Consider the following 24,975-nt stretch of genomic DNA (forward strand, 5'->3'; position numbering starts at 1 on the left):
AAAATGTTTTCTTTGCTTTTATGTAAATTCATTCTCATCAAATGAAATGCTATATTTTGCTTGCAATTTTGGGTGCTAAAACTTCAGCAGAACCTTACTGCAGCAGTGTGAGGCTATCTACGATTATCACTGCATCAGCGTAAAGTCTACCTTTGCATTATCATAACTTGAATAGTATCAAATAGACATGATATCACGTACTTCCATACATTTATTTTGGCAATTTACAATTTGTAGGCTACACATGTGGACAGGTCACATATGCTGCACCTGGGTATGCGACATATGGCGGTAGACCTCAAGCTGTAGTTGCATCAAATTTTGTCATAACACTATGACCCTCCAGTTTTCCACTTTCCTTTTGAGTGAGCAATCCTTTACTTTTTTATCCCTACGTATCGAGAGGTGGGAGCCGTGTTATTGTTGATGGAACCGTTGCTGAACCAACAAGTAACGCACTGATTCTTCACTTTAACGCAAACAACATAATTTGCAAACAAAAGATGCGAAAACATCGTTGTTTTTCAGCTTGCAACTGCAACCCGGACGGCAGTGAGTCACTACAATGCGACGAAGCCGGACGCTGTCCTTGCAAGGAGGGTGTGTTGGGTGAAAAGTGCGACAAGTGTCAAGATAATTACTACGACATTGCCAGTGGTTGCGTAGGTGAGTGACATTACTCTAGTGAACCTGAAGTGACATGTGTTTCATGTGATACGTACGTTTTCTGTAATTAATGTTCGTGCATCTGCGTTAAATAATTTCCCAAATGATGCTCTAAGACAGTTCTTCCCAATCGCCGGCTCGCGGACGGCGTAAGTTTTTGGCTGTTCAATATAAGATCTTACTTTTTGTAGACCTCATTTTAATATGAAATTATAGGCATTGCAAATTCGTTGTCCCTTGTAAAACTGACGTTCTCGCCTTCCTTGGTAACACAATATAATCAAGGTAAACATTTTGGTGACCAAAATATTGTCCCGTTTATAATTGTTTCATTATGAACGGCTTTCAAAATGTTTTGTAATTCGGGGTTGCTAGATGGGTTGCTAATTTTGTTCAAATGTCAAAAAATGTCTAAGGTGTTGAGGAAAAGAATTGGAAATTAGAGTTATTTTGAGGTTCAGGAAAGAAGCATCAGAATGTAAAGCCTGCACTGGACCCCTGCCAAAACCGGAGTTGGAAAGGGCGATAATTTTTATATGGTATTTCAGAGATTATGCAGAAAGTGGTAGGAAAACAGTGGTTCGAAATAAGCTAGGGGTTGGCAAAACTAGAAGCAGATTTGCGTTGAAAAAATGTTGGTTGAAAGAGTTACGATAGGAGAAAAAGTAAAAAGAATTACTGAGCATTGTAAGTCAACACTTGAAAGAGTTGGCTTACAATTTTCACCATGATTTTTCGGAACATGAAGATCGTCGACATAAAAGCTTTTGAATCAACATTCCATTCATCGAAGATGTCAACTGTGGTGACCTTAACACATAGCTTGCTGTGGTGTCAACACATGCGATAATCTCCATAAAAAAGAAAGTCTGATTAAATTATGTTGTGATTCTACTTTGATACAAAAAAAAGATTGTTGCAATGCTGGATATTTCATGGAATCGAATATTCGTGTCTAACTTGGTAAGAGCGCATCGCGACAATTGTCTTTCAAGTCAATCGCTTTCATTGTTCGCAACGCGACAATAGTCGTTTTCGGTACCAGTTTTTCATAGCGCATTCAATTGCGCTTCGTGCTCTTTACCTTTGTCTGGACATCGCAATTACAGCGTGTCAAGAAACTGAAGAACATTGTTTCCAATGACCACCAGTCTACACAATTTTTGGAACAAAGAAGGGAATGGGTGCCCTTGGCTAATTTTGGTGCACTGACTTCGAATCTGATGTATGATTTTTCCTTATCGGCCTTCAATTTTTAGTTTTCTTATGTTCACACCTTTTGAAAAGCTTAAAAGTGCCATTTAGCAAACATAAAAACTAATTACTTTTTTTTTCGGATACTTCTTATTCAGGAGCTTTACGCTAACGGCTGCTATCTAGATTAAAATTACATTAATATCTGGTGAAATTGTGTGCAATTTTATGAAATTCTAAATATTTTTTGGTGACAAGCAGCTTCTAACATCTGGCAACACTGTTGATGAGTTGATTTCTGGTGGAACAGTGCAATTATAAGGCGTTTGAATCTCATGGTTTTCAAGTTTTTTTTCCAGGGAAACTGCAAACCTAGACTGCTGGGATAGTTTCATGGTAGTTTGCAGGCTCTACAACTGCGGAAATTTAATATCGTAGGTTTTGTTTTGCGATAAGTTCTTAAAAACTTTCATTCTAGTATTTGAGTATCTAAACATGTCGAACATCACGTCTTAGATAATGTATGCAAAACGTCATTCAATAATGGCTTGTGCAAATAATCCTGACGTTTTCTACTGTATTTGTGGTCGGTTCATGAAGACAAAAGACAGACGAAATAAAACTCTATTCATAAAGAATGCTTACAACGCTCACACTGGTGTAAAACTAGGTGACCAAGACAAGTACTGGGCTTCCCTCAAAGTATGTATAACCTGTATGTCGACATTCAGCTTGTGGATGAAATGAAAGAAGTATTTCACTTTTGCTGTTCCCATTGCATGGCGAGAACCACAAAATTATCTTAGTGACTAGTTAGAAGAGTTTAATGCATGGAAAGCATTCTCAGATGTAGTAAAGAACTTCCTGGGCAACATTAAACCCGAAGAATTCAGCGAGCTTGTTGAAAATTTAAATAGCAGGCTTTTCATAACCTACAGTAACATAAGAGTTAAAAAGTACATTCCCTGCAAAGCTATCTGGATTATTTCCGGGAAAACTTGGGGCATTCAGTGTAGAACAGGGTGAAAGATTTAACGAAAACACAAAAGTAACGAAAAAAAGATATCAAGGAAGATGAAAAAGGATATCAAGAAAAAAAGATGAAAAGCATATCAAGGAGGATAGAGTGTCAGTATGATAGTGGACTATTGCTGGAGTTTGATACGTGAATGTTCGGATTCCCAACACTCCCGTCAATCTAAAAGAAGGAAGCTATTGCCATAAAATTGTGTTCGAAATATATTTTTGTTTCTTTGTGCTTAATATATCAGTTCAGTTTGTTTTTATTTCTGACCATCACAACGAAAAAACAATATATGACAAACATAGTAGAAGTCTAGAAAAACGTAGAAGCGACAAAACGCTAAAACGTTATAACGTACATGATACCAAAGCAGTACAATCAGTTCAAAATATGGCACGGTCGCAACCCCTCAGTAAATTTTTTATAAATTTAGAAAAAAGAGAAAACAATAGGCTAGTGAATTTTTTTAAAAACAATTTATATGAGTAAAAAAATAAACAAAAAAAACAAGACAAAAAGACTGTTGCTATGTTGATCGACCTTGGTGGGTTATCAAAAGTGTTGATGGTTTTGAGGGGAACACTCTTGATGCGTTAGCTCATCACGTAAAACAAGGTAGGCAAAGAAAACCCCTGAAAGAAATCCTACCACCGGCAAAGCCATTTCAGAACGCAACGCACCAGGTCTTGCAAGACTAACCAAAACGATACAGTAGATATTATTAAAACAGCATAGAAATACAAAAAAGTTGTTGAAGACTTTTTCTTTTTAAGTCACGTAGATAATACTGGTAGTCAGTTAATTGCGTCCCGATTAGTCGTAATCGTAGACGTATATGCAACCCGTAGGCCGCCGCAGGAGACGGAGTGCCACATGCACGTAATATTGTAAGCGCTCTTGAAACATCAGACAGAAACTACAGTAACAGAACGTTTAGTCGTCGTCAGAGCAGCCCAGCGGTAGGCTACAGAGTTAGGGAGGCAGCAACCTCGACGACGTGGGCTCCATTCACCCTCGTCAACACTTTTTCTTTTCTTTTTTTAATTATCAAAGTTCAAAGCAAGAATTAACTGTCTGACCGAGCGCCAGAAGGGTCACAACGACCTGCAGCTGGTTTCCAAGAAGAAAAAAAACGCATAATCTTCAAAGCGTCAGTGGTCATACTCCATTCGCTGCAGCGATCCATGGACCACAAACACGTCAACCCTAGTGAGTTGGAATGCACTTATATGTGCCTTAAGTATTTAAAAATAAAAAAAATAAAAAACTCAATTCATGAAGAATTAACCAGGTAATTTATGTACGCAAGTGATACAGCACGTTAAACGAAACAATGACATGGTGATCCGCCAATCATCGAATGAAAGCAGTGATTGATTGGGTAAGTGACGTCAGCTTCGAGCGTGTTGCGTATATGCCACATTCATCGCTGAGCACCGTTTACAGCTTTAGTTTAATTTATGTCTTCTCAGTGTGCAGTACCAAAAAATTAAAACCGTATTTTCTGAAAATTGTGGCCCGTTACGTAAAAAGCGATGGTAGTTTTAAAATCAGCACCCTCAAATTAGCTAGAAAGCATGGTTTTCATTCTTGTGTCTGAAAGTTCACTAAATTTTGTAGATCTGTGACAGTATGACAAAAATAATGCAGTAATAATGTGATTACATCAGAAAACAATAGTTCAATGTTGACTTCTCAATATTCAAAAAGACAAATTAAGCAAAAGTTACAAAACAAAAGCTTATTGCACTGTGGGCTGGGCACCCCCTAACACTTTCCAAAGTAGGCCTAATTGTGCGACGAAAAAGACTGAGAGTAGTTTCCAAATTAAATACGCACAGTATTGGTGCGTCTACACCGGGGACATAGTGAGTATCGGGACGCGAAGGCGATTTCAGGCGTTGTTGGGAGAAGGGCGATTGTAGCAAACAACTATTTTTGCACAAATAGGTTGCTCGTAACCGTTCCACTGCATTTTAATGCGCAAAAAGCATACATGACTATTGTAGTTGAAAATATAAGTTTATTGCAGGTTTGCGAACATATAATATACGGTATTCATTAAACTCTGGCTCTACACACACCAGCACAGCATTGAATGCACTAAAGCGCGTGCATAGACTACTGTCATTGACACATTACAGTTACGCATGTTACCTAACACTATTAACAGCTACACTGTCATGAAAACGATAACATCCATTTTCGTACGTTTCGTCAATCAATGCAATTGACTTCTTCAAGAAGATGCATTAGATGGTGCAACATGACAGAGCACAATACCATGCAATAGTGACAATCAAGGAAGCAAGTAAATGATAAGATTGATGATACAAGCAATTTCAACAACGTAATTGATGCTTCCAACAGTTTGATCAAATTTACCCAAGTCAAATATTCTATAGTGCAAATGTCTACTTCATATCGCCATTTAGATTACATTATGTTTCGTAATATAGACAAGTAGACGTAAATATACTTAATCAAAGACTAAGACAGTTAATCATGCAAATAGCTATATCCCTTCGTAGATAGGGTGATTGATTAAAGTCAGAATTTTGTGACTGCTTCGTAAAGATGACCTGTATTTAATAAAATATATCACATGTTCAAAAAAAAGAAATAAAAAATAAGCCAATATTTCTTTGAGATATGGCCATCAAAAATAGTCCGGAATGACCAAGAGATTATGTAGTCAAATCACAACACACTGTGATAAACAATCTACTATACCATAATAAGGTATATTGCTAATAATCAATGAAAGTTTGATTTTATTCAATAAGAATAAAACAGCAACTTCACCAATACTCAGTTACTCACTTCATATGATTGGTTGTACATAAATGTGAAGTAAGCATACAATAAACATTATAATACAGTACAATACCAAGCAAGCTTGAAAAAACTGTTAAGGTGTTTATGAGAGTAGCAACTCTATTGCCTGTGAGGTACAACAAATAAGAATAAAGTAGCAATAAAAACTTGTAAACAAAACATAACTAACTTTTGTGTGTGCTTTTTGAAGTAAGTTTTCGAACTTTTCGATTAGTTACCATTGTGGAAGGTGCAATCTCCGGGGCATTAAATCGTTTCAGTTCATTTTTAGCAAAACAGTTAAATGCAGTGCACACAATTAAGTTAAAGTCGGAATGTCCATTACCACACTTTTGCTGAACTAAATCGCCAATGCCACGAGACTCTTCGACATTCAAGATTGCAGAAGTAAAAGTAAAACGCTGATTCAACAAACTAAACAATTTCGACTTAGCCAAGTCATCATACAATATAGCAGTGTAATATTGAACAGCCAGCGCTGTCACTGCAAAGCAGTATTCTGTGGGAGCGGATAAACCACCACGGTCAGCCATTTCAAAAAGATGTGCACGATCATGTGGTACCGACTCAAGGAGACTCGGCCCATTAACATTTTTTACCAATAACATCTTGCAAGCACTGCACTTTCTACGTCGAGAGATACTGCGGCCAATGTATCCGCTCACAAAATACGTCACATTAGCATCAGCATCGGAGAGGTCATCCACATTAACCGCAGAAAAAAAATCAGTAAACCATGAAACATCTGTAGACGGAACAGTTGACATCGCAACTTCAAAGTCGAGTGGAAAAGCATCAAGGGTTGTGAGGTTAGCTGCTGCAAGAAGAGCATGTTGCTGCAACAAACTAAGAGTGCGAATTTTTTTTTCAGCTTCCAGAACTTGTTTTACAGACATGAAAAAATTACCACCATTGGCTTGCCGATACCACCCAAACCGTCCTTCTATTGAATCGGACAAAAATTTTCCAGTAAGAACATAGGTGAAATGATGGTTGGTTATCAAATGTTGCGCCAGCTCTGGAACCGCACCCATGGTCTGAATGCATGCAGTAAATGTCTGTGAAGTGAGCCCAGAAAGGTTTCTTTTTTTCCAAAGTATAAATACATCTCTAGCTTTTCCCAAGAAGGTCAAACTCGGTTGTTGCTTGATTCCATCAGCTTCAATTGGAGAACACATCTCATCTCTTTTTCGAAAAGCTGAAAAAAATGCAGTGCACATTAGCAATTTCTGAGTAGTATACACCCATTGGTACACAACATAGAATTTAGACCTACTATCCTCGCGAGAAGGAACCTTTTTTCCTCGAACCAAAGTCAGAAATAGCTGAATAAATGTGCAAAAAACTTATTTGCTGGGCCGTAATAAGTAGGCTACTGTTGTCACTTTACACAATTTCAACCTAATTAAATAAATTTAACAACTAAACTAAAGACATTCTTTTGATCTTATTCTTACCTTTTGTAGGTGTTGAAACAGACATGATTTTCCACACATTTGCAATTAAATTTATGAAACGAGCAGTTTCGAGGAAAGCAGGATTGTCTTTTCCATAGTACTTTAGACCACAAACAGTTGATTCACTAAAAACGCCTAAAAAATATTCATATATCTGTGATGCAAATGTATAACAAAATGGTAGCCTGTAGGCTATGAATAAAATTTATTCATCACTTACATTCTAATTTTCATACTTATTTTACTGTTGTATTACGGTATAATTCAGCAAATATTATCAATATGGTGCAAAGACTACTCAATGCCATGATACCACATATACCAGTGGTTCCCAACGCATGGGTCGCGACCCAAAGTTGGGTCGCCAGATTATTTTTTTGGGTTGCTTGATTTTCAGGCATATTGCATCTTGGGCGAAATAACGCCTCGATTTCAAAAACTCACTGACAGCAAGCGAACACAGCTATCTTATTAGTGATTTGATAAACATATTATTTTCTTGAAAAGTTACTGCTTTTGTAGTGCTGTTTGTTTGCAACGCACTGAATTTTTTAAAAAAATGGGTCGCCTTAAAAACGTGTTGGGAACCACTGACTTATACAACAATATGCTTACTCAATGCATGTTGCGTTGAGGTACGAGCAATGCTGCTTGGATTGAGAGAGGCCTTTTTCAAAGAGTGTGCAATTTTTAAAGTTTTATGTTCTTCCATTTCAAACAAACGTTTGATGTGCGAAAATGAAGCTGTGCACATGTCTCCAAGCAAATCTTCATGGCCAGTGGTAGGTAAATGGAAAAATGATTTATTTACAAAGTTATTAAAAATATTTTTAAAATTGTGGGTGAAATCAAACAACAAATAGAGACGCTCATGAATTCTGGTTGGATGTGCAATGCTGTGTGCCAGACTTCCTCCACACAAATCAAGAAACATTTTGCTGAAAAATAAGCACCAAATTTAGAAACCTGCAAATACAATGATTGTGGAAAGATGCAGGAAGCGTAATTGCCAGATGTACTTTTCAAACATTTTAACCATCACTTTAAAGTGTTTATAATATTTAAAAAAAAGAAAATAGTTGATCAATCAATGAACAACACAAGGCCTGCACTTTTAGACACACTAGTGATGTATATTACATAATAATAGAAATAGGATTGCACTCTATTACATACATACCGATTGCAGACATGGTTATCAGTGGAGACAGCCACAACATTAAGGAAGTCGTGAAGTCCAAGCATTACTTTATCAAACCAAAGACGCAGCAATGCTGTATCTAACTTTTTAACAGGAATTAAACAAACAACATCTTTGTACTTTGCGCCAACAGATTGGACCATAAATGCAAGAATGGTTTTTGCAGGTGTACCATCATCAGCCAAGCCAACAAATGTTCCATTACTGTACTCAACTCTTTGAGCAGTGTACACCTCATCGATCATCAATGTAACAACTCGTTCTCGTTCAGATAGATGGGATGTCCGCTGCTTTAAATATTGTAGGTCCATTTCTCCACTTGCAACTGAAATTGCACCAGATAGCTGCTGGAGCCGTCTGATTGATGGTAAAACAAAGAATGCATGCAGTTTTTTGTACAAAGATGTGCTAGTTAATTGCCATATGAAAGCAGAAGTTATTAAATTGGTGGAGTATTTCTTTCCAAATTTTGGCATTTGAATTAAGTTTAGCTGTTCTGCTACAAACTGAAGCAACGGCAAATGAAAATTTTCAACTGCGGCAGTTGTCTGTGATGATAAATACATTTCCAGTAATGATAAAGCTAATTTAAGATTAAGAGCATCAGCAGAGTCATTTGCTTCAGAAGCAGAATTATTCTCAAGAAGAGACTTGACAAAAGCTAACACATTAGCCAGTTCAGATGTACTTTTTAATGATTTAGATGTCATCAAATGCTTATATGTGTCAAAGGGCAGCAACGCAGAAAACAAATATACTTTTAAAACAAAGTCATTGGATACAAGAACTGAAATTTGTAGATTGGGCAGTTGTAAGACATCATCTGAATATTTGAAGTAAAAGAAATGGGCAAAGTTGGACTTTAAGTCAGTGATGTAGCCACTGGGTAAGACTGTATCCTTTAATTTGGTTGTAAAAGAAGAAAAGTCTTCAAAAGTATCTTTCTCAAACAGCAAATCATTTTGCTTTTTTATACGTGAATTATCTGCATCTAGTCTGGAAGAAGACATAGCAACTGAAGAACGTGAAACAGGCAAAGATTTTGAAATATATTTAGGCAAGTTTGGAAAAATCCTGGGTATAGCAGTAGGTTTTACACGAACGCGTTTTAGTTTTTCAGGAATTTTTGTATCACATGATTGTATTCTTCTATGATCACAAGTAACTTGTTGAAGGTCTTCCTCATGAAAATGCTTTACACACACTCTGTGTGAACTGTTGAGAACTAGATTTTTTCGAGGAATGGCATGTAGCCATCTTTTTTTCATTTCTTCATCTTTCGGAAATCGAAAGATTGGTACTTTCACTACAGTCTTGCAAGACTTGTACCCACTTTTACAGCTTGTTACACAACACACAAACCCCATTTCACAAATATATTATAGATTAAAGCACTAAATTTATCACAATAAAACCTAAATGAAAGATCAGATTAAAACCTTGGATTGCTACTAAAATTTAACATATGTATTATATACTTTTGTTTATAAATAACTTTCTGGACTACTGACAAGCTAGCCCTGTAGTTAGCCTATTTTGATTTACTTCATATTGTAGCCTAGGCCTACAGTTATAACCATACAGAACCACTTTAGCGGGGAAAAGTGTGTGTAATTCTATTGAAAGTGCCCAAATATCATAACAGCCATCGACTGAGTGTAAGAACATTATAGGCCTAGCGTATATTACAACTACGGCTACTGTGAAACTGGCCAACTCTGCACTTTATGTTCACTCTGTCTGTTATGCAGTAGACTACTAAGACCTTCGTAAAAAGCCTCCTTTTAAAATAAAAAAAGTAACTATGGTCAGTGTGATATTAACAAAGTAGGTACCATATCATATTAGCTAGCATTAAGCTAACAAAGTATTCGAAACTGATGAGCACAGCTACATGTCAATTTTCTCTAAAACAAGGTCTTTCCACAATATATAGGCTATATTTCTTATTACTAAACTAAATAAATGTTTCTGTTTCCTAAAGGAGTGATTAAAAGATTTTAATATTTTTAATCAAGTAAACAATTCTGCAGGTGGACATGAAGTAGCAAAAAGTGTATTCAGTATGTTTAAAGCTTTTTTGCAATTTCTATTTTGGGCAGATCCACAAAGGTTTACAAATGATTTCATGTCTTTGGGTATAAATATTGCTATCCTGTTATGGAGTTGTAGCCTACAAACAATAAATTAACATAGCCTACTTTATCAGATTGTGCTAGTTTTATAGTTGCCCAAACATTGCTTAATTACATACATTTTTGCCTAAATTAGTGACTTTGTTGATGACAGAGGAGCTCAACTGCTTCACCTGCCTATGAATATGGCCTAGCACAATTTAATATATGCACAAAGCTACATTGGATTAGTCAATGATACTAGTTAGTGTAGGCTATTGATGGTGTGATGTATTGAAATTAATTCATACTCTTACTACTAGCTCTTATTCTGACAAATTAACTCAAGCTCTCACTACAATGACAAGGCTACGGTATGTACGGTATCCAATGTAGGCCCACAAACTAATCATTTGTATAAAAAGTATCCTCAGTCATGTTTTTAATACAAAAAAGGATCCTTAATAATCTCAGAACTACCTGTTTTGTTTCTTATATTCCACTTTGCACAGAAAGCAACACTGATCACAGATATTTGCTTCAATGAACAATTCCAAATAATGACCTAGCCTAAATCCACTTGTAAAATATTTAGATGTGTATTTGCAGATAGCCTACAGAAAACTAGCATGCAATAGACATTCATTAGCCTTTCTGTCCCTATTGCACAACCAAAGTTCATTAATAATTAGTCTTCAACTTTCAGTCTAATCACCAACAGCCCTGTTTAAACTTTGAATTCTTGCCAAACAGTGACACTACTGTGCGCAGAAGTGCTCTCACGAGGTCACGTGATTTCATATCCCGGTACTCACTATATCCCCGGTCTACACGAAAAAGTGTCCTTGCTTAAATATTATTAAAGCTAGTGTTTGAGCTAGTTTTTGCTCGCTTGAACCGCGGTCACGTGAATATCTCTACCGCAACGGCTATTCACGCTCCAAAAAGTTAGCACCAAGGCAAGAAGCAGACCAACGTTTCATTAATGATAAGTATAATTAGTTCGAGTGAGCTGGCTTGAGTTGTTGCAGTCATTCAATAATGGCTTCCAAATGTTGACGTGTATTATTTTCGTTGTGATGGTCATGGTCAGAAATAAAAACAACGAAACTGAACTAGTGTAAAAAATACTGCAAAACGATAAGGTTGCTAACACGCAATTTACTTCTGAAAGAAGTATGCAGACACCTTAGTGAAGTTGAAAAATTAGAAACAGGTGTGGTCAAAGAACACGGGGTGCATCCAATGCAAAACAACTACAATACGAACTTTCTAGTTGCTTGCCCAAATAGCTGTTCTATTCGCAACGATCTTTTGTTGCCGGTCCGCGAACATTTTTTCTATTTTTAGCGGTCCCCCAGTGTAAAAGGTTGGAAGCCAGTGATCTAAGAAATGTCAAGTAAATAACTGCACTATAAGTAAGTATTTCCAATCCACAGAAAATTGGAACTCTTTTCATAGATGAGAAAAAGTATTTCTTTGAATTTCTTTTCAAATGTATTGTATTGAATTTATTAGTTCGGTAGAAGAAAATTTATTTATGTCAGCTTCCAACTTCGTTTAAAAAGTGATGATTTCTAAAGTTTATAAGAAATTTATTTCTCTATTATTATGAAATCTACTCTCAGTAAAGTTGTCCTTTTAGGTGATTTGATGTTGATAAACCGTATCAAAACAATCATAAATTTTAATTGGGAGGTCTGCTTCCTACCCAGGCCTAAGTTTTAACTTACTTGGTCTCAGACAAAGCACAAAGAAAGCTTAACAGACACAAAAACATGTAGCACAACAAGAAATAATAATTATTCTGCATTCCAAGCAATATTGGTTCTTTTGAAGTTTTCTGTGTCTTGGGAAAACCCGTCCGGCTGCAAGAGGCACATGCAGAATGCTTTCAACATCTATAGCATCTTCCCTGTTTGATACCTTGAACTGTGTGATTCAAGATGTTTGAAGTAGCAGCATCGATAAACACCTACTTTTCGGCAAGTAGTTTAGTTTCTTCTGCCAATTTCCTTTTGTTGGCATAAGATTGAGCAAGTTGAAAGGTGTTATTTGAGGAAATCTGTTTTTGTTACTCTTCCCATTGTGTCTCACTATGATAAATGCATTGTTACTGGCAACGTTTATCAAATTGTAATTGATAACCATTGGCCAACGATTTGTTTCCTCATGCAATTAAATTCCTCACAGTTTTCATCAAAAGTGTTAACTTTATGCTTGTGATAATGCATGATAAGTGAAGGTTTCTTGTGACAGTCAGTTCGAAACAGGAGTGTGAAGAAGGACATTCCTGTTTTGTTACATTTGAAACTGCTAATGTACAGCATTATGTAAAGTGCTGGTATTATGCTATATGTGTTAACGTTCTTTATTTTGGGTCTTTTGTTTAAATGTTTGGGTGGCAGCTGACTTTGGTGACCTTTTGGTCTTTCGCTGCGATCCTTGTTGTGCGAATTATTTGTGTTTTTGTATATTGTTTTTTTTTCTTTCTTTTTCGCCAACAAAACAAAATAAACTGAACTGAACTATGACAATAGCAAAATGTTGTTCAAATGGTCATACAATGCTTCAGTACTTTCCCCTTTTTCCCCTTGCTGATTTTAGCTGCAATGGTACTTCAATTCGATAAGCTATTTCTGTTCCTACCAATGTAAGGTAAAGAAGTAAACGATTGCAAATCAGACCATGAGAGGTAATTAAATAATTGGAATTGAAGGGGAATCCGTAACAGTATTCTTCTTCTGAGGTAGAGTATTAGTACTGGCGATCTAACTCCCTTTAGTTGGAAAGCTATTCACTAAATGCACGTGCAACTTTCCTACAAGCCACTGGCTATTAATATGCGATAATATTTAAACTATTGCGTTGTGATTTCAAATTCCAAACTTCCTATTTTCAAGACTATCTTCCATTGTTTCTGATTGTTGACGTTTTGTCAACACATCTGGCGATTAAGGTAAAACGCAAACAACTGATTGTGGAAACAATTTAACGTTTTGAAATCGCTACAGCGACTCAGAAACTCTTTTTCGTCACTGAATGTTGCTGAGCTAATGCTTACGGAGCGAGAGCATTCTCACACAAAAAATCGATGTTGACAAAATGTCAACGCATGTGCCGATAAGGGTTAAACTTGTAATAGTTTCATGTTTTTTTGTTTGTTTTCTTTTGGACTATATCATAGGCAGATAAAGTTCAACTGACTGGACTTGGAAGACCTAGAAATGCGTTACATACTTCAACTCGTAGGGTCTTATTTTTTCCTTCAAGAACGCAAACCGTCTGTTAGTTTGGAAGGAATGTTTTTAATTCTACTGTAAGTACCAAATTTGATTTGAAACAGCGTATTTTCAGCAAGTTATTTCAAAAGCAGTAACATTGCCAAGCCAGTGACTTTCATTTAGACTTTACTGTATGCGGCTACATAGTCGAGTTACGAGAGCTCTGGTGCGACACTCCAAGGGTGCCGGGTAAACACCCTTGAATATCATGCGGTTGTGTCTTTGGCAATACACATAAAGGCATGCCTGAAAGTGGACACGAAGGTTGGTTTCTTTGCCTCCCGTCCCCGTAATATAAATCTTCAACCTTGAAAATAAGAAAAAAAATCTACATTTGTGACGTAAGCAACGGTCATGCTGCTGTAAGCGAAGTTCAATCTATTGCATAAGAAAAAAGAGGTTGACATTACACCAGACCCATGGCAGAAATGATACTAGGCCGACAGTTTTTAGCACCAACCACATCCCCCTAAATATATGATACCCGGGAGTGCTGTCTTTGTGTCATATCTCAATGTAGACTGTCCAAGTGTCCAATGGGTGTGTGACGGTTTGTAGACGTTGTTGTTATCACTATCCCAACCAACGTTAACTTTTCTAGAATGTCCCGCCTGCTACGGACTGGTACAAGATGCTGTGATGATTCATAAGAGGGAATTGGACCAGCTTGAAAAAATGGAAGACAATATTGGGGAAATACCGGGTGGGGATGGCCCGCAAGGGGATGTCGCGTTTCGGGACGAAATGGAGCGACTCAATGAAATGGCTCGCAAGTTGCAAAAAATGGCTAATGAAACCAAAGGTTTGTTTGAATAAGAATTCGCTTAGTATTTGTTTATTGCGAGTCATGATCAAATAATTGCTTTTTGTGTGATGAAGTGTTCTGGTCTGACAATAATTTTATTGTGCTGAATGGAGAGCTGTTCTTCAATCGCACTGCTTTTTTAGTTTATTGAATTTAACAGAGCTGTGGAGTCGGACGAAAAATATACGACTCCAACTTGTAATTTTATAATTTGCCGACTCCGGACACTCCAACATCTCTTTGATTCAACAGCCTTGGAATTTAACTCATGACTTTGTTTTTCACTGCAGAGAAAAATGACTTATTGCGAAATCAAACTGGTGACGTTCTCAACACTCTGCGGGACTTGATGACGAAAGTTACTGGGATTGAGGAAGAAGTCGACGATTGTGCTTCGAATGTAGAGGAAGCAAGTAACAAGAACGCCCGCAGCAAAGCTGACATGAAACGCATCAAAAAGGCACTGGATGATGCCGAGGGATCACTGAAGCAGGTATGGCGCAACTCTTTGCAGTGTTGCTTTGATACAACTTTTATATCTTAGTCTTGTCAAAACTGTTTACTTTTTTATGGTTTCGCGTTTCTTCACACAATTGCCAATGGTTTTCACCAAACTTGGCACTCTTAACAAATGGACATTGTCGATAAATGATGTCTTGCTGAAAGCTCGTAAATTGTTTTAAGTCTGCTTCAATAGCTCAGTTGGTCAAGAGCCTGACTAAGCTACTATACCAACCAAGAAATTGCAAGATCAAGTGGCGCTGGTTTGACTCCCGGGGTGTGCGCTTGAGCAACGCAATTCAAGTACTGATTTCCATTCAGCGGCTACTAGTAGATGAAATAATTTAAAGACAACACTTCCATAATAGGAAACTTTAGTCTTGTTCAACCCGGAATGATCAGTAGGCTATAGTTTGATTAGGTATGTAGGCTACTGTAAGAGTAGGAGTAGGCTATGTACTGTAATTTGGACCAAACAGCAATGTGTAATTTGGATTATGGACCATTTTTTCGCTCATTGCATCAGGCATTTGGTCCTGCTGCAGTCACAGAAAGACCGATTGATGATTGTAATGCCGGCGATATTGATGGTTTTTCACAATCAGCACCACTCATTACCAGAAACTGCCATTGATAAAGCATTGTTTTCCTATACGATTTTCTGTTATTGTGATCATTCTATGCAGTATCTCCATCATTACAACTACACTACATTTAGAACAATCTGCTTTATTAAGAAAAACTTCAGCATAAAAAATTTGAACTTTCACTTGATATTTTGCATGATAGCCTACGAACTACATTTAATGGTGTGTAATTTGAACCACTTTTTAAATTTTTTGTTTTGTTATTATTTCGTATGTTTATTATGCTTGTTTGTTTATATGGTACGTTTGAAACAAATTAAACTGAGTTGACTTACTTCGGAGTAACCAAGCCACTAATTTCCTTTATCAAGCGACAGGCCAAAAGGAGAACAGATAAAATAGGTTAGAAATTTATATTTGAAAAGTGACAATTTTGTTGCATATTCAATGCTGAAATATAAACGCATGTAATGATTACACTGTTTGTAGATTGTTACTGCTGTGTCCAATAAAGTGCACCAAGGCTTGCGATATGTAGATCCACAATCCACATACAAAAATGAAAAAAGTTTTTTCTTTTAAACTAGAGCTAATCAGCAATTTTAACCGACATTTTTGGATTCAGCGTCCGAAAATGCATAAGAATCAACTGTTTTGCCAACAACTTTTGAAAAGTTGTCGAACAGTGTTATTTTTTTTATAAAATATGAATGGTTTTACTTTTGTCAGTTTAAACTGACGGTAGGAGCAGGAGGGTACAGGTAAAACAATGCAAGATTACGTCGCTTTAATCTTTCCAAAGCCTCTACACGTGTAAGAACTAGAAATAATTGCAATAATGAACTAGCACAGCAATTTTAGTCTTCCATTACAATTACAATATAAGTTATGGGGCTCTAAAAATGGCAAAAACTGCAATTCGCTTCCCCACAAGTCAACAACGAGGGTGACGCTCGACATTCAAATGGCTGCCATGGCCAAACCGTTTGAGATATTGATCTAAAATTTGGGATTCTTTCGTTTGGTAGCTTAAGCAGCAAAATTTGAGAGGTATCATATACGAGATATCTTCATATTGATTGTTTTCATATGGAATAACCCTGTTTTCATTTTTTTATGCTCGATGTAGACCCGGTAGGTATCGTTACAAAGTTATCGAATTTTAACAGAATGAATGAGATAGAACAGTTTTATTATAGGGAAGACCCAGGTAAGTTGGCCCAATGGGCAAGTTGGCCCACTCTAAATAATTTTTTAAGTACAATAGTTATTGTGACGTATCATACGCATACCGAAAAAATACTGTTGAAACTATCTTATCACCAGGTTGGGAGACTCTAGCAAGCAGTATAAACATGTGAGCACGATTTTTGTATGAAAAATTATGATTTAAAAATTTTGGGATTTTAGAATTTTTTAGATGTCGTGAGTTTTTTCTTACTACTGTATATAAAAAAGGTTATTATTTAGTGAGTGCAGCGTTAGGGTAGTTATTAAAGCTCACTTTGACAATGCAGCCGTTGTTAGAAGCTCGATAGTTTGACATAAATTTTTGTTTTTACAATATGGCTGCCATCTAGGGAAGTTGGCCCATTTCGTGGGTGGGTACGTTGGCCACCATGGCCAACGTGCCTTCATGAAGTATTATATAGATGATAATGGACTAATTAATACGATGACTTATTTTTTCAAGATTGAAGTATCTAAAGTAAGTAAATCGCGGCTTTACATCAACATTAAGCGATCAATAACAACCTAATTCACTTCCTAACATCGTTTTTTATGCCACAGATTGCGACAACTTATTCCTAACCCATATTGTAATAATAGAATAATGGTAAGTAATTAGATCAAGAAACCCAATCGCGGAAATATGTCTCAGCAGGTGTATAACGAGGGCTAAAGAAAGATGTTGAGGAATGGTGTGAGTCAAAGAAAAATATGCAACCATTTCTCACTCTAAAACGTACCCCGCTTCGGAGATACATTAAAAAATGTTCCGATATTTAGTACTCATGCAAAATGGGGTTTGTAGGCCTACTGCAAACAAGGTCCTACGGTACCAATCAGTAAGCCTATCGTTAGGAATATAAAGGTATGCCGTTTCAACTACATGATATTTGATACAGCTTTCATTATTTTCGAAAGTTTATTTGGTGTACTCATGTTTTCTGAGGTAAAATACTGCATTATAATAGTAGGTTATAGCCTACTATAAACCATACCGGTACATGAATGCATACAATGTATGTATGCCTGCATAAAACCAAGCAATAATTAGAAAGAAAGTAAAATTGAGGAGAAAGAGAGCTTTTCCACTGTTTAGTATACCAAGAGGTGGGCATGTTGGCCACGTGGCCAACTTACTTTCCATGGTGAGCCAAATTACCTGCACAGGCGGGTAAGACGTCCCATTTTATTTTTTTTGGAAAACTTGAAAAATTACATACCTAAGAAAGTAAGAATGTTGTTTGATGCAAGAATGTGTTCACTTCTAGAGTGATAAATTCTCTACTCTTCAATAGCATTTGCTTTAACATATGTTTTATTATTACATCACAAGTTCAATTTTACATTTTGTTGGGCCAACTTACTCGAGTCTCCCCTACTCCCGGATGAAAATCGTTAAATTTTAAAAATTATAAAGGGTCTGGTGCAACCTATTGTAAGCCTAAAGCTTAACTCACGTGTGGGCCTATTTTAGATCCTTCTCGCTTTTGCAGTTACAAAGTTGTAAATAATATTCAAATGTTTAACCTTTTTTCGATGAGAAACTTTTTTTTTAATCAGGTTTATGGATAATCTCACATTAAATGTTGAAAATCTCCCAGCGAAGCGAGCAGCGGAAAATCATTTGGTCATCCAGTCACCTGTTTCCGGATAGAAGCAACTTTGATAGGAGTCAAACAGCTGTCCTCACTAATATTATGCAGACGTTTATACCGCAAAATTATAAAAAATCAAAATATTAAAGTTTCAGTAGAGAGTTTGTCTTGTACTATTTGTCTTATAGCTACTATGCCATACGTTTATTATTAACAATCACTGCAAAAACTACATTTAAAACCAATTTTTGTTATGTCCTCGTCAGGAATAGGCCTAACAATTATAGACTACAGTAGGCCTAATTGTATATAGATCTGAGGAGCAAAATATAGTAGTTACAAGATTGATATTTTCATAAAGAAAAAACAGCAGATATATCATCGTTTCATGAACACTACAAACAAACAATGTATCTCGTAGTATAGGCCTATAACCTCATTTTAAATGTCTACTTGTTTATACGGTATAGCCTATTTCTTATTGTGCATTTTTGCTTGAAAGTCAATTGTTGAATTGTTCTCTTCGCTTCATATGGATTGCAAGGTCTGAAATATACGTTTAATAATAATGCTAAATTTGTTTTAAATGCATTTTTTCTGTGATTGTTAAAAATAAACCTAAACACTGTATGTTACATCCGGCTTTGTGTGCTTCAAAGTTACACAAAGTTAATCAAAGTTAATTTAAGAAAGCAATGATTGTGACGGGTGTGGAACCGTCATCTTGATGAACCAAAATTACACCACTAAAACAAAACCAAAATTAAACCACTGAAACAAAGAGGACAATGTCATATTTTGCAGTTACACGATATAACTCTTAACTCAATGTGAAATAACCGACAGCAAGAATAATTACTGCAGATAACTTGCAGTGGCTATGTCTACCACAATCTGCAAATGCAGTCCAAAAGCTTGTGTGAAAAAACATTTGCAACCTGGCTTGGTGAAACGTGTACGGGTACGTTTAAGTAAAGGGATATGCTTCAATTACGCATGCAATTTTATTTACTTTTTTAAAACAGGCGATGATGGATTTAATGCAAGCTGAAATGGTCGCTGATGATAGCTTGGGTAAAGAGGACAACATGAGCAGAATCGCTCAAAAAGCCGAAGCACTTGCTAACAGGTTTATAATAATTTATTGTAGCAGAACTGTTTTTAAGAAAGTTGCTCACACTCAAATTAATTGCCGAGATATGTAACCTATGTTGTCGCTTAAGATTGTCATTTGCATACAAAGCAATGTTACTAACATTTCAAGAAACGATTTAGAGGAGTTTGGTGATTCCAAAGTGATGACAATTTAAGATAAAATCCAAACGTAGCCACGTAATAAAACAGACAACTTTCGATGTTTTGATATGTGTAAACTCATTCTTGATCAGGCATCAAGCATCAGCAAAAGAGATTCAAGATACAGCACAAAATGCCTATGACACTTCCCGAAGAGCCCAAAACTCTATTCAAGAGGCGGTTGATATTCTGGATAATCTCATGAACGATCTAGAGGAAATGACTCAATCAGAGTGAGTTTTAAGTCAAAGTCGGACGGCAAGTTGGTTTGGTGGTCATGCCAGTTGCAGTGGCCTCACCACCCAAACAACTGATCATCCAGGTTTTAAATCATTCAAGGCTTTGCTACCTTCCCCGTTCGTTGGCATGCTGGAATAATATTGTTATAGATGGTCGTTGTCCAGGTCATGTTAATGTGCGGTAGTTTTAAGACACTTGTTTTTATTTTTTAATTCCGTGACACAGTACATGGGGAAAGAAAAAGAATTAAGAAAACGTTTTTTGTCCTGTACGCTGTTGTTCTTAAAACATTCATGGCCACCTAAAGATACGGCCTGATTTGTCACATTTTGCAGAAATTTCCAGGTTTTTCTAACTTTGGGCGAACGTTTAAATAAATTTTTCTAAAAATTAGATTTTTACGCTTTCTTTATTCTTTTCCCCAGATGACACAATAGGTTTTAACATCCTCACATGTTGAAAAACAAAGAAAATTTGATTTCGAAGATTTTAGTCAGACTGTTAATTTTCAATAACAGTCTAATTTTGCGTTTTTCAACTTACTTTTTCTCATTTGCTACTGCTTCCCCAAGACAACAAAAAAGTTTTATGTCATTAGGAAACCGCAAAAAGTAAAAACATCTCAAAAAATGTCAGTCAAGCACTAGCAGTAGCTGTAATCAAAATCTGCAAAATGTGACAAATCAGGCCGCATCTCTAGGTGGCCATGAAACATTCAATGTGATACTGTTTTGTAAGTAGTATTGAAATAATTTGTTTATGAAATACATACAGACAAAAACTATTTTAATTGAAATATTAGATATTAAGCTATAAATTTCTTTGTCGTATGAACCTTTCTCTTCTAGGCCACTCCAAGGGTCGAAGGGCTGGCTCTGTTTTTTACCACCTTTGAGCAATGGCGACGTCACCGAATTGATACTGTCGTTTTTAGGAGTAAAATGCCTGCTGTTCGTGCTTTGCGTGATGACTTACTAGCGCAGTCTGGCGGAATCAAAAATAATGCCCAGGCGGCTAAAAATGACTCCACCGATTTATTTACTGAAGCCAACAAGATTGTTGTGCCTTCGGTTGATACAGACGTCATGGATGTCACATCTCAAGACATTCAGAACGAAGCTGAAGATCTTATTCCATTGGTAAAAAAGGAATTCTCTACAATAACTTTTCCAATACTTTTTTCTTAGTTTGTATTTTGTGTGTTGAAGTTCTTTGAGAAATTGTTTTTATTTTTACGATTTGGCGTTTTAACAACGCTGTCCCGATTCACGATTTTCTGTTGCCAAAAATGAGTTATGTTTTATTGTTTTAAGTTCTTTGATGATGACTTCAAGCGTATACTTGCTGTGTTTTCTTACTTGTATCCGATTTAGAACGTAACCAGGGAAGTCATTGACTAGGACAGTCTACGTTTAAATTTTTTGTATTATTTTAAAGTATATATTTAGTGATGTTATTGAGTTGAAGCTATTTATTGTTTCAACTTTATTTTTGTTGACAAACAATTTCACCACATTTCGCTTTAACTACAATAACGTCATGTCCTTCCTGGACACTGCGTCGTCTTGCAGATCAACCAACTGGATTCCGAGTACAAAAGTAACTACGGAGAGTTGAAAGCAAATATAGATCGAGCTCAGGAGCTTCTCAGTCTTGCAGACGCTGCACAAGATGTAAGTCGTTTTGTAGTTTATTGATTTTATTCTTTCAGGCCATGCTTGCCAGCTTTTTGTCGAATAACAAATCGCGTCGTTTGACTTGACCATTTCGTTCTACAGTACAGTTGCCGGTTCGCTGATGATCATTTCGCATTTTTTTATCGCCAACTTTGTTATACTTTCATCCATGATGAGTGATGATGATGATGATTTTGATTCAAACGGTGTCGCTTCGTCGGGAAGGTTAATGCAATTTTAAATTGATAATTTTCTGCAGACTGCGGACATGCTTCTTGCGCAAGCTCACGGCGCATTAGAAGATGGAAAAGAGGCCGTTAGAAGCGCTAACGAGACCTATCATTCGGTGCTAGCCACAAAGAAATCACTTGAGAGTAAGTACTGAATAGCCACGTGGTTCTTTTTGCCTTTCAAACAGTTGTTTGATACAATTACGAACTAAAATAACTTTTAGCTTCACGAAAAACTTTTCAGTAATTTGAAATAACCAGGGTTGGCCAGACACTGAAGTAAGAAAAATAATACTTTTTTATTGCGTTTTAATTACGCATATTATCGTTACGTATTTCAAAAGTTCAGTTTGTCCTTTCGTTTGACTCTAACGTTAAGTTATCAAACTTTCGCTTTAATCTTAGAGAATTGCTAGGAAAATTTTTCTGGTCGTTGCATTTCTCTTCATTTGCCAAGGAGAAACGGTCAAAAGAGTGAGAGACAATTTTGGAGTGACGTTTTGTATGTGCAGACGTGCAGTATGTAGAGTTTGTAGACCAACATAGTAAGCTGAGCGGTGACGGGACAACAGTTTCAGATCGAATATTCTCTAATAAATTCTCGATCTAAGTACTCTTATGTTGTAGAACAAAACACTGATATCTAATATCCACTGACTAAATGTTTAAAACAAATTTTTATGAGCGTGTGTCTGGACTAGAGATTTCAAACTGAAGAATAAATTTTCTGGCACAACTTTCAGGTTTCGATGAACAAATCGACATGACCAGAGAAGACGCAGAAGCTGCACTCGGGAAGATTGACGCGATACAAGCGAAAATTGACCGCGCTACTGAGATCACAGATGAGGCCAAAGGCGAACTTGGTACTGCGCGCACTGTGGCAACACAAGCCAATGACAAAGCTCAGCAAGCCAGCAACATCGCACAATCTGTTCAAACGGTGAGAAAGCTCGTTTGAGACAATTAAAATCTAAAACAAATGCATGTAAAATATTTACAGTTGTATTGCTTTGTGCCCGATTTTGGCAAGCACCTGCAAGCAACGTTTTGTTTAAGTGCGAATATAGAAAACATTTTTTATTTTACTTGCAAGATAAAAAATCAGGTGATTGTGCGAAATGTTTAGAGAGCTGGTGAGATTCTTAATGGCGCCACTAGAGCCCATGGAAGCGCAGCAGGCATTGCAGAGTCTTTGTCGAACTTGGAAGACAGTCTTTTAGATGCCGGTAGCCGTTTGGAAAACAAAGAAGATCAAGCACAAAGAGACGCTGATGCTGTGCAAGGGGTGAGAGATTGCTCTGTTATTTCAGCGTTTCAGCTGTTTCGTAATTTTAAAGTAGGCTACCTCGTTCTATATTGCAGCGGTTCCCAAACCTTTCTATGTAGTGGTTTCACATCAGAGTTGCTTCAACAAACACTTTTGAAATTGCCACCTATGAAGTTATGGCTTTGTAGATTAGACTTTCCTTTTAACTTAAACTTTCATTTTCAATCTCTATGTTCTATTCATTTTAATGACAACTATCAAGCTCAACAAATTTGTGAAAACTGGTCAAGAAAAAATGAAGAAATAACCCTATGCGCATGCAACTAGCAACATGCAAATCTGTATCAATTCTGCGTCAAAGCTTAAAGTTGTACAATGTCCCAAAAACCAATAGAATCGAGCCTTTCCCAACCAAGGTACAGACTGGAGACCGTCACCGTAATGACCTTTTCTAATGACTACATTAGGTTTCTAGTGGAAAAATAAAATAGATAATATCTACCGCTGTAAGTTTTATAAAATACAGAAGGTCACGCTGTTGAAGAATTGAAGCTTTTTTTCTATTTTTATATCCAAATTATTTCGTTGTGGTTTTAATAGGATTTTATACACAGAATTTATGACCTTGAGAATTGTTTTGGTGAATTGACCCTACCACCAGGGGATGGGATGAAATGGAAAACAGATTTTGAGATGGAAGATGGAAAATTTCAAGGATGGATGGAAAGGAATGAAAGATTAGATGATGGGATGGAAGATAGCCTTCCATTCCAATTCAATCATGAACTCTTTTTACACCGTACCAAGATATACAAAAGTTTAAAAATTAACTGAGTGAAGGTTTCCGTTTGATTACGTTTCTTAAATTAAAATAATTCAATTTTCTGTTTGTAATTGTCTAGCGTGACTGTTGTCCTGACAGTTGTTTAAACACGAAAAGTCGACAACATTCACACTTCGTAAGTAGCATAGTTCTATTCCAGTTCAAACATTTAAATATACTGCATCGTTCTTAAATGAGTCTCTTTGTGCGAACAGTTGAGCAATTAATCAAAATTATCTGAGAAGCAATGACATTATGTGGCACCATGATATTGATGTTTGTTTTTATGAAGTTATATTTGAAGTTATATCATAAATGTTATTGTTAAAGCATATTTTAGCACATATAAATAAAAAATTAAACAATATAGCACATTAAAGAAATTATTCACAATATCTAGTTTTGGGGTAACTTTGACAATATGTTTGGCAAATGTCAAAGTTACCCTCAGATGTGTTAATATTATTTTTGGGCAAATATTTGACAAACCCCTTGAACTTCATCTACTCACCAATAATTATGTATGTTTTAGGTCAATAACTTAAATTAATCAAATAATTGATAAACAATGCCGAGAAAATATGTTAGAAAAAGTAAAAGTTATGCAAACTATGAAAAAGATGACATGGTAGGATTGGTAGCTGCTGTGAAAGCTGTTAAAGAAAACTGAATGAAAATAGCAACAGCTGCTCGAGTTCATGGTCTGAAGAGAACAACTCTCATCAATCACGTAAAGGGAGAAAAGTGCGGGAAGTATGGTAGACCCACGGTACTATCGCATGAACAAGAAAGTTTACTTGCTCATGACTTGTCTTTACTGACTCAAGACCAGGACTTGACTGGATGCATGGTTTCGAGGGACGATGGAACAGCACATGATTTCAAGACGATTGGGGCAACTATTGCCTGCAAACAGAGCCTATGCTTGCAACAAAACAGTAGTA

At 36.4% G+C, this 24,975-nt stretch overlaps 1 protein-coding gene across 1 annotated transcript in view; it reads left to right on the forward strand.

The window, feature by feature from the left end:
• LOC145764711 (laminin subunit gamma-1-like) overlaps window positions 1-24,975 on the forward strand; it is a 145,169-nt gene that overhangs the window by 111,741 nt on the left and 8,453 nt on the right. The window contains exons 18-27 of the mRNA XM_082576369.1: window positions 529-666; window positions 14,380-14,580; window positions 14,874-15,076; window positions 19,522-19,625; window positions 19,885-20,025; window positions 20,967-21,171; window positions 21,604-21,705; window positions 21,968-22,082; window positions 22,682-22,881; window positions 23,068-23,226. Of these exons, the coding sequence (XP_082432495.1) occupies window positions 529-666; window positions 14,380-14,580; window positions 14,874-15,076; window positions 19,522-19,625; window positions 19,885-20,025; window positions 20,967-21,171; window positions 21,604-21,705; window positions 21,968-22,082; window positions 22,682-22,881; window positions 23,068-23,226 (1,568 nt within the window). The remainder of the gene's footprint in view (window positions 1-528; window positions 667-14,379; window positions 14,581-14,873; window positions 15,077-19,521; window positions 19,626-19,884; window positions 20,026-20,966; window positions 21,172-21,603; window positions 21,706-21,967; window positions 22,083-22,681; window positions 22,882-23,067; window positions 23,227-24,975) is intronic.

The sequence above is a fragment of the Aplidium turbinatum genome, chromosome 2, assembly GCF_918807975.1.
Source record: "Aplidium turbinatum chromosome 2, kaAplTurb1.1, whole genome shotgun sequence".
Lineage (NCBI taxonomy): Eukaryota > Metazoa > Chordata > Ascidiacea > Aplousobranchia > Polyclinidae > Aplidium > Aplidium turbinatum.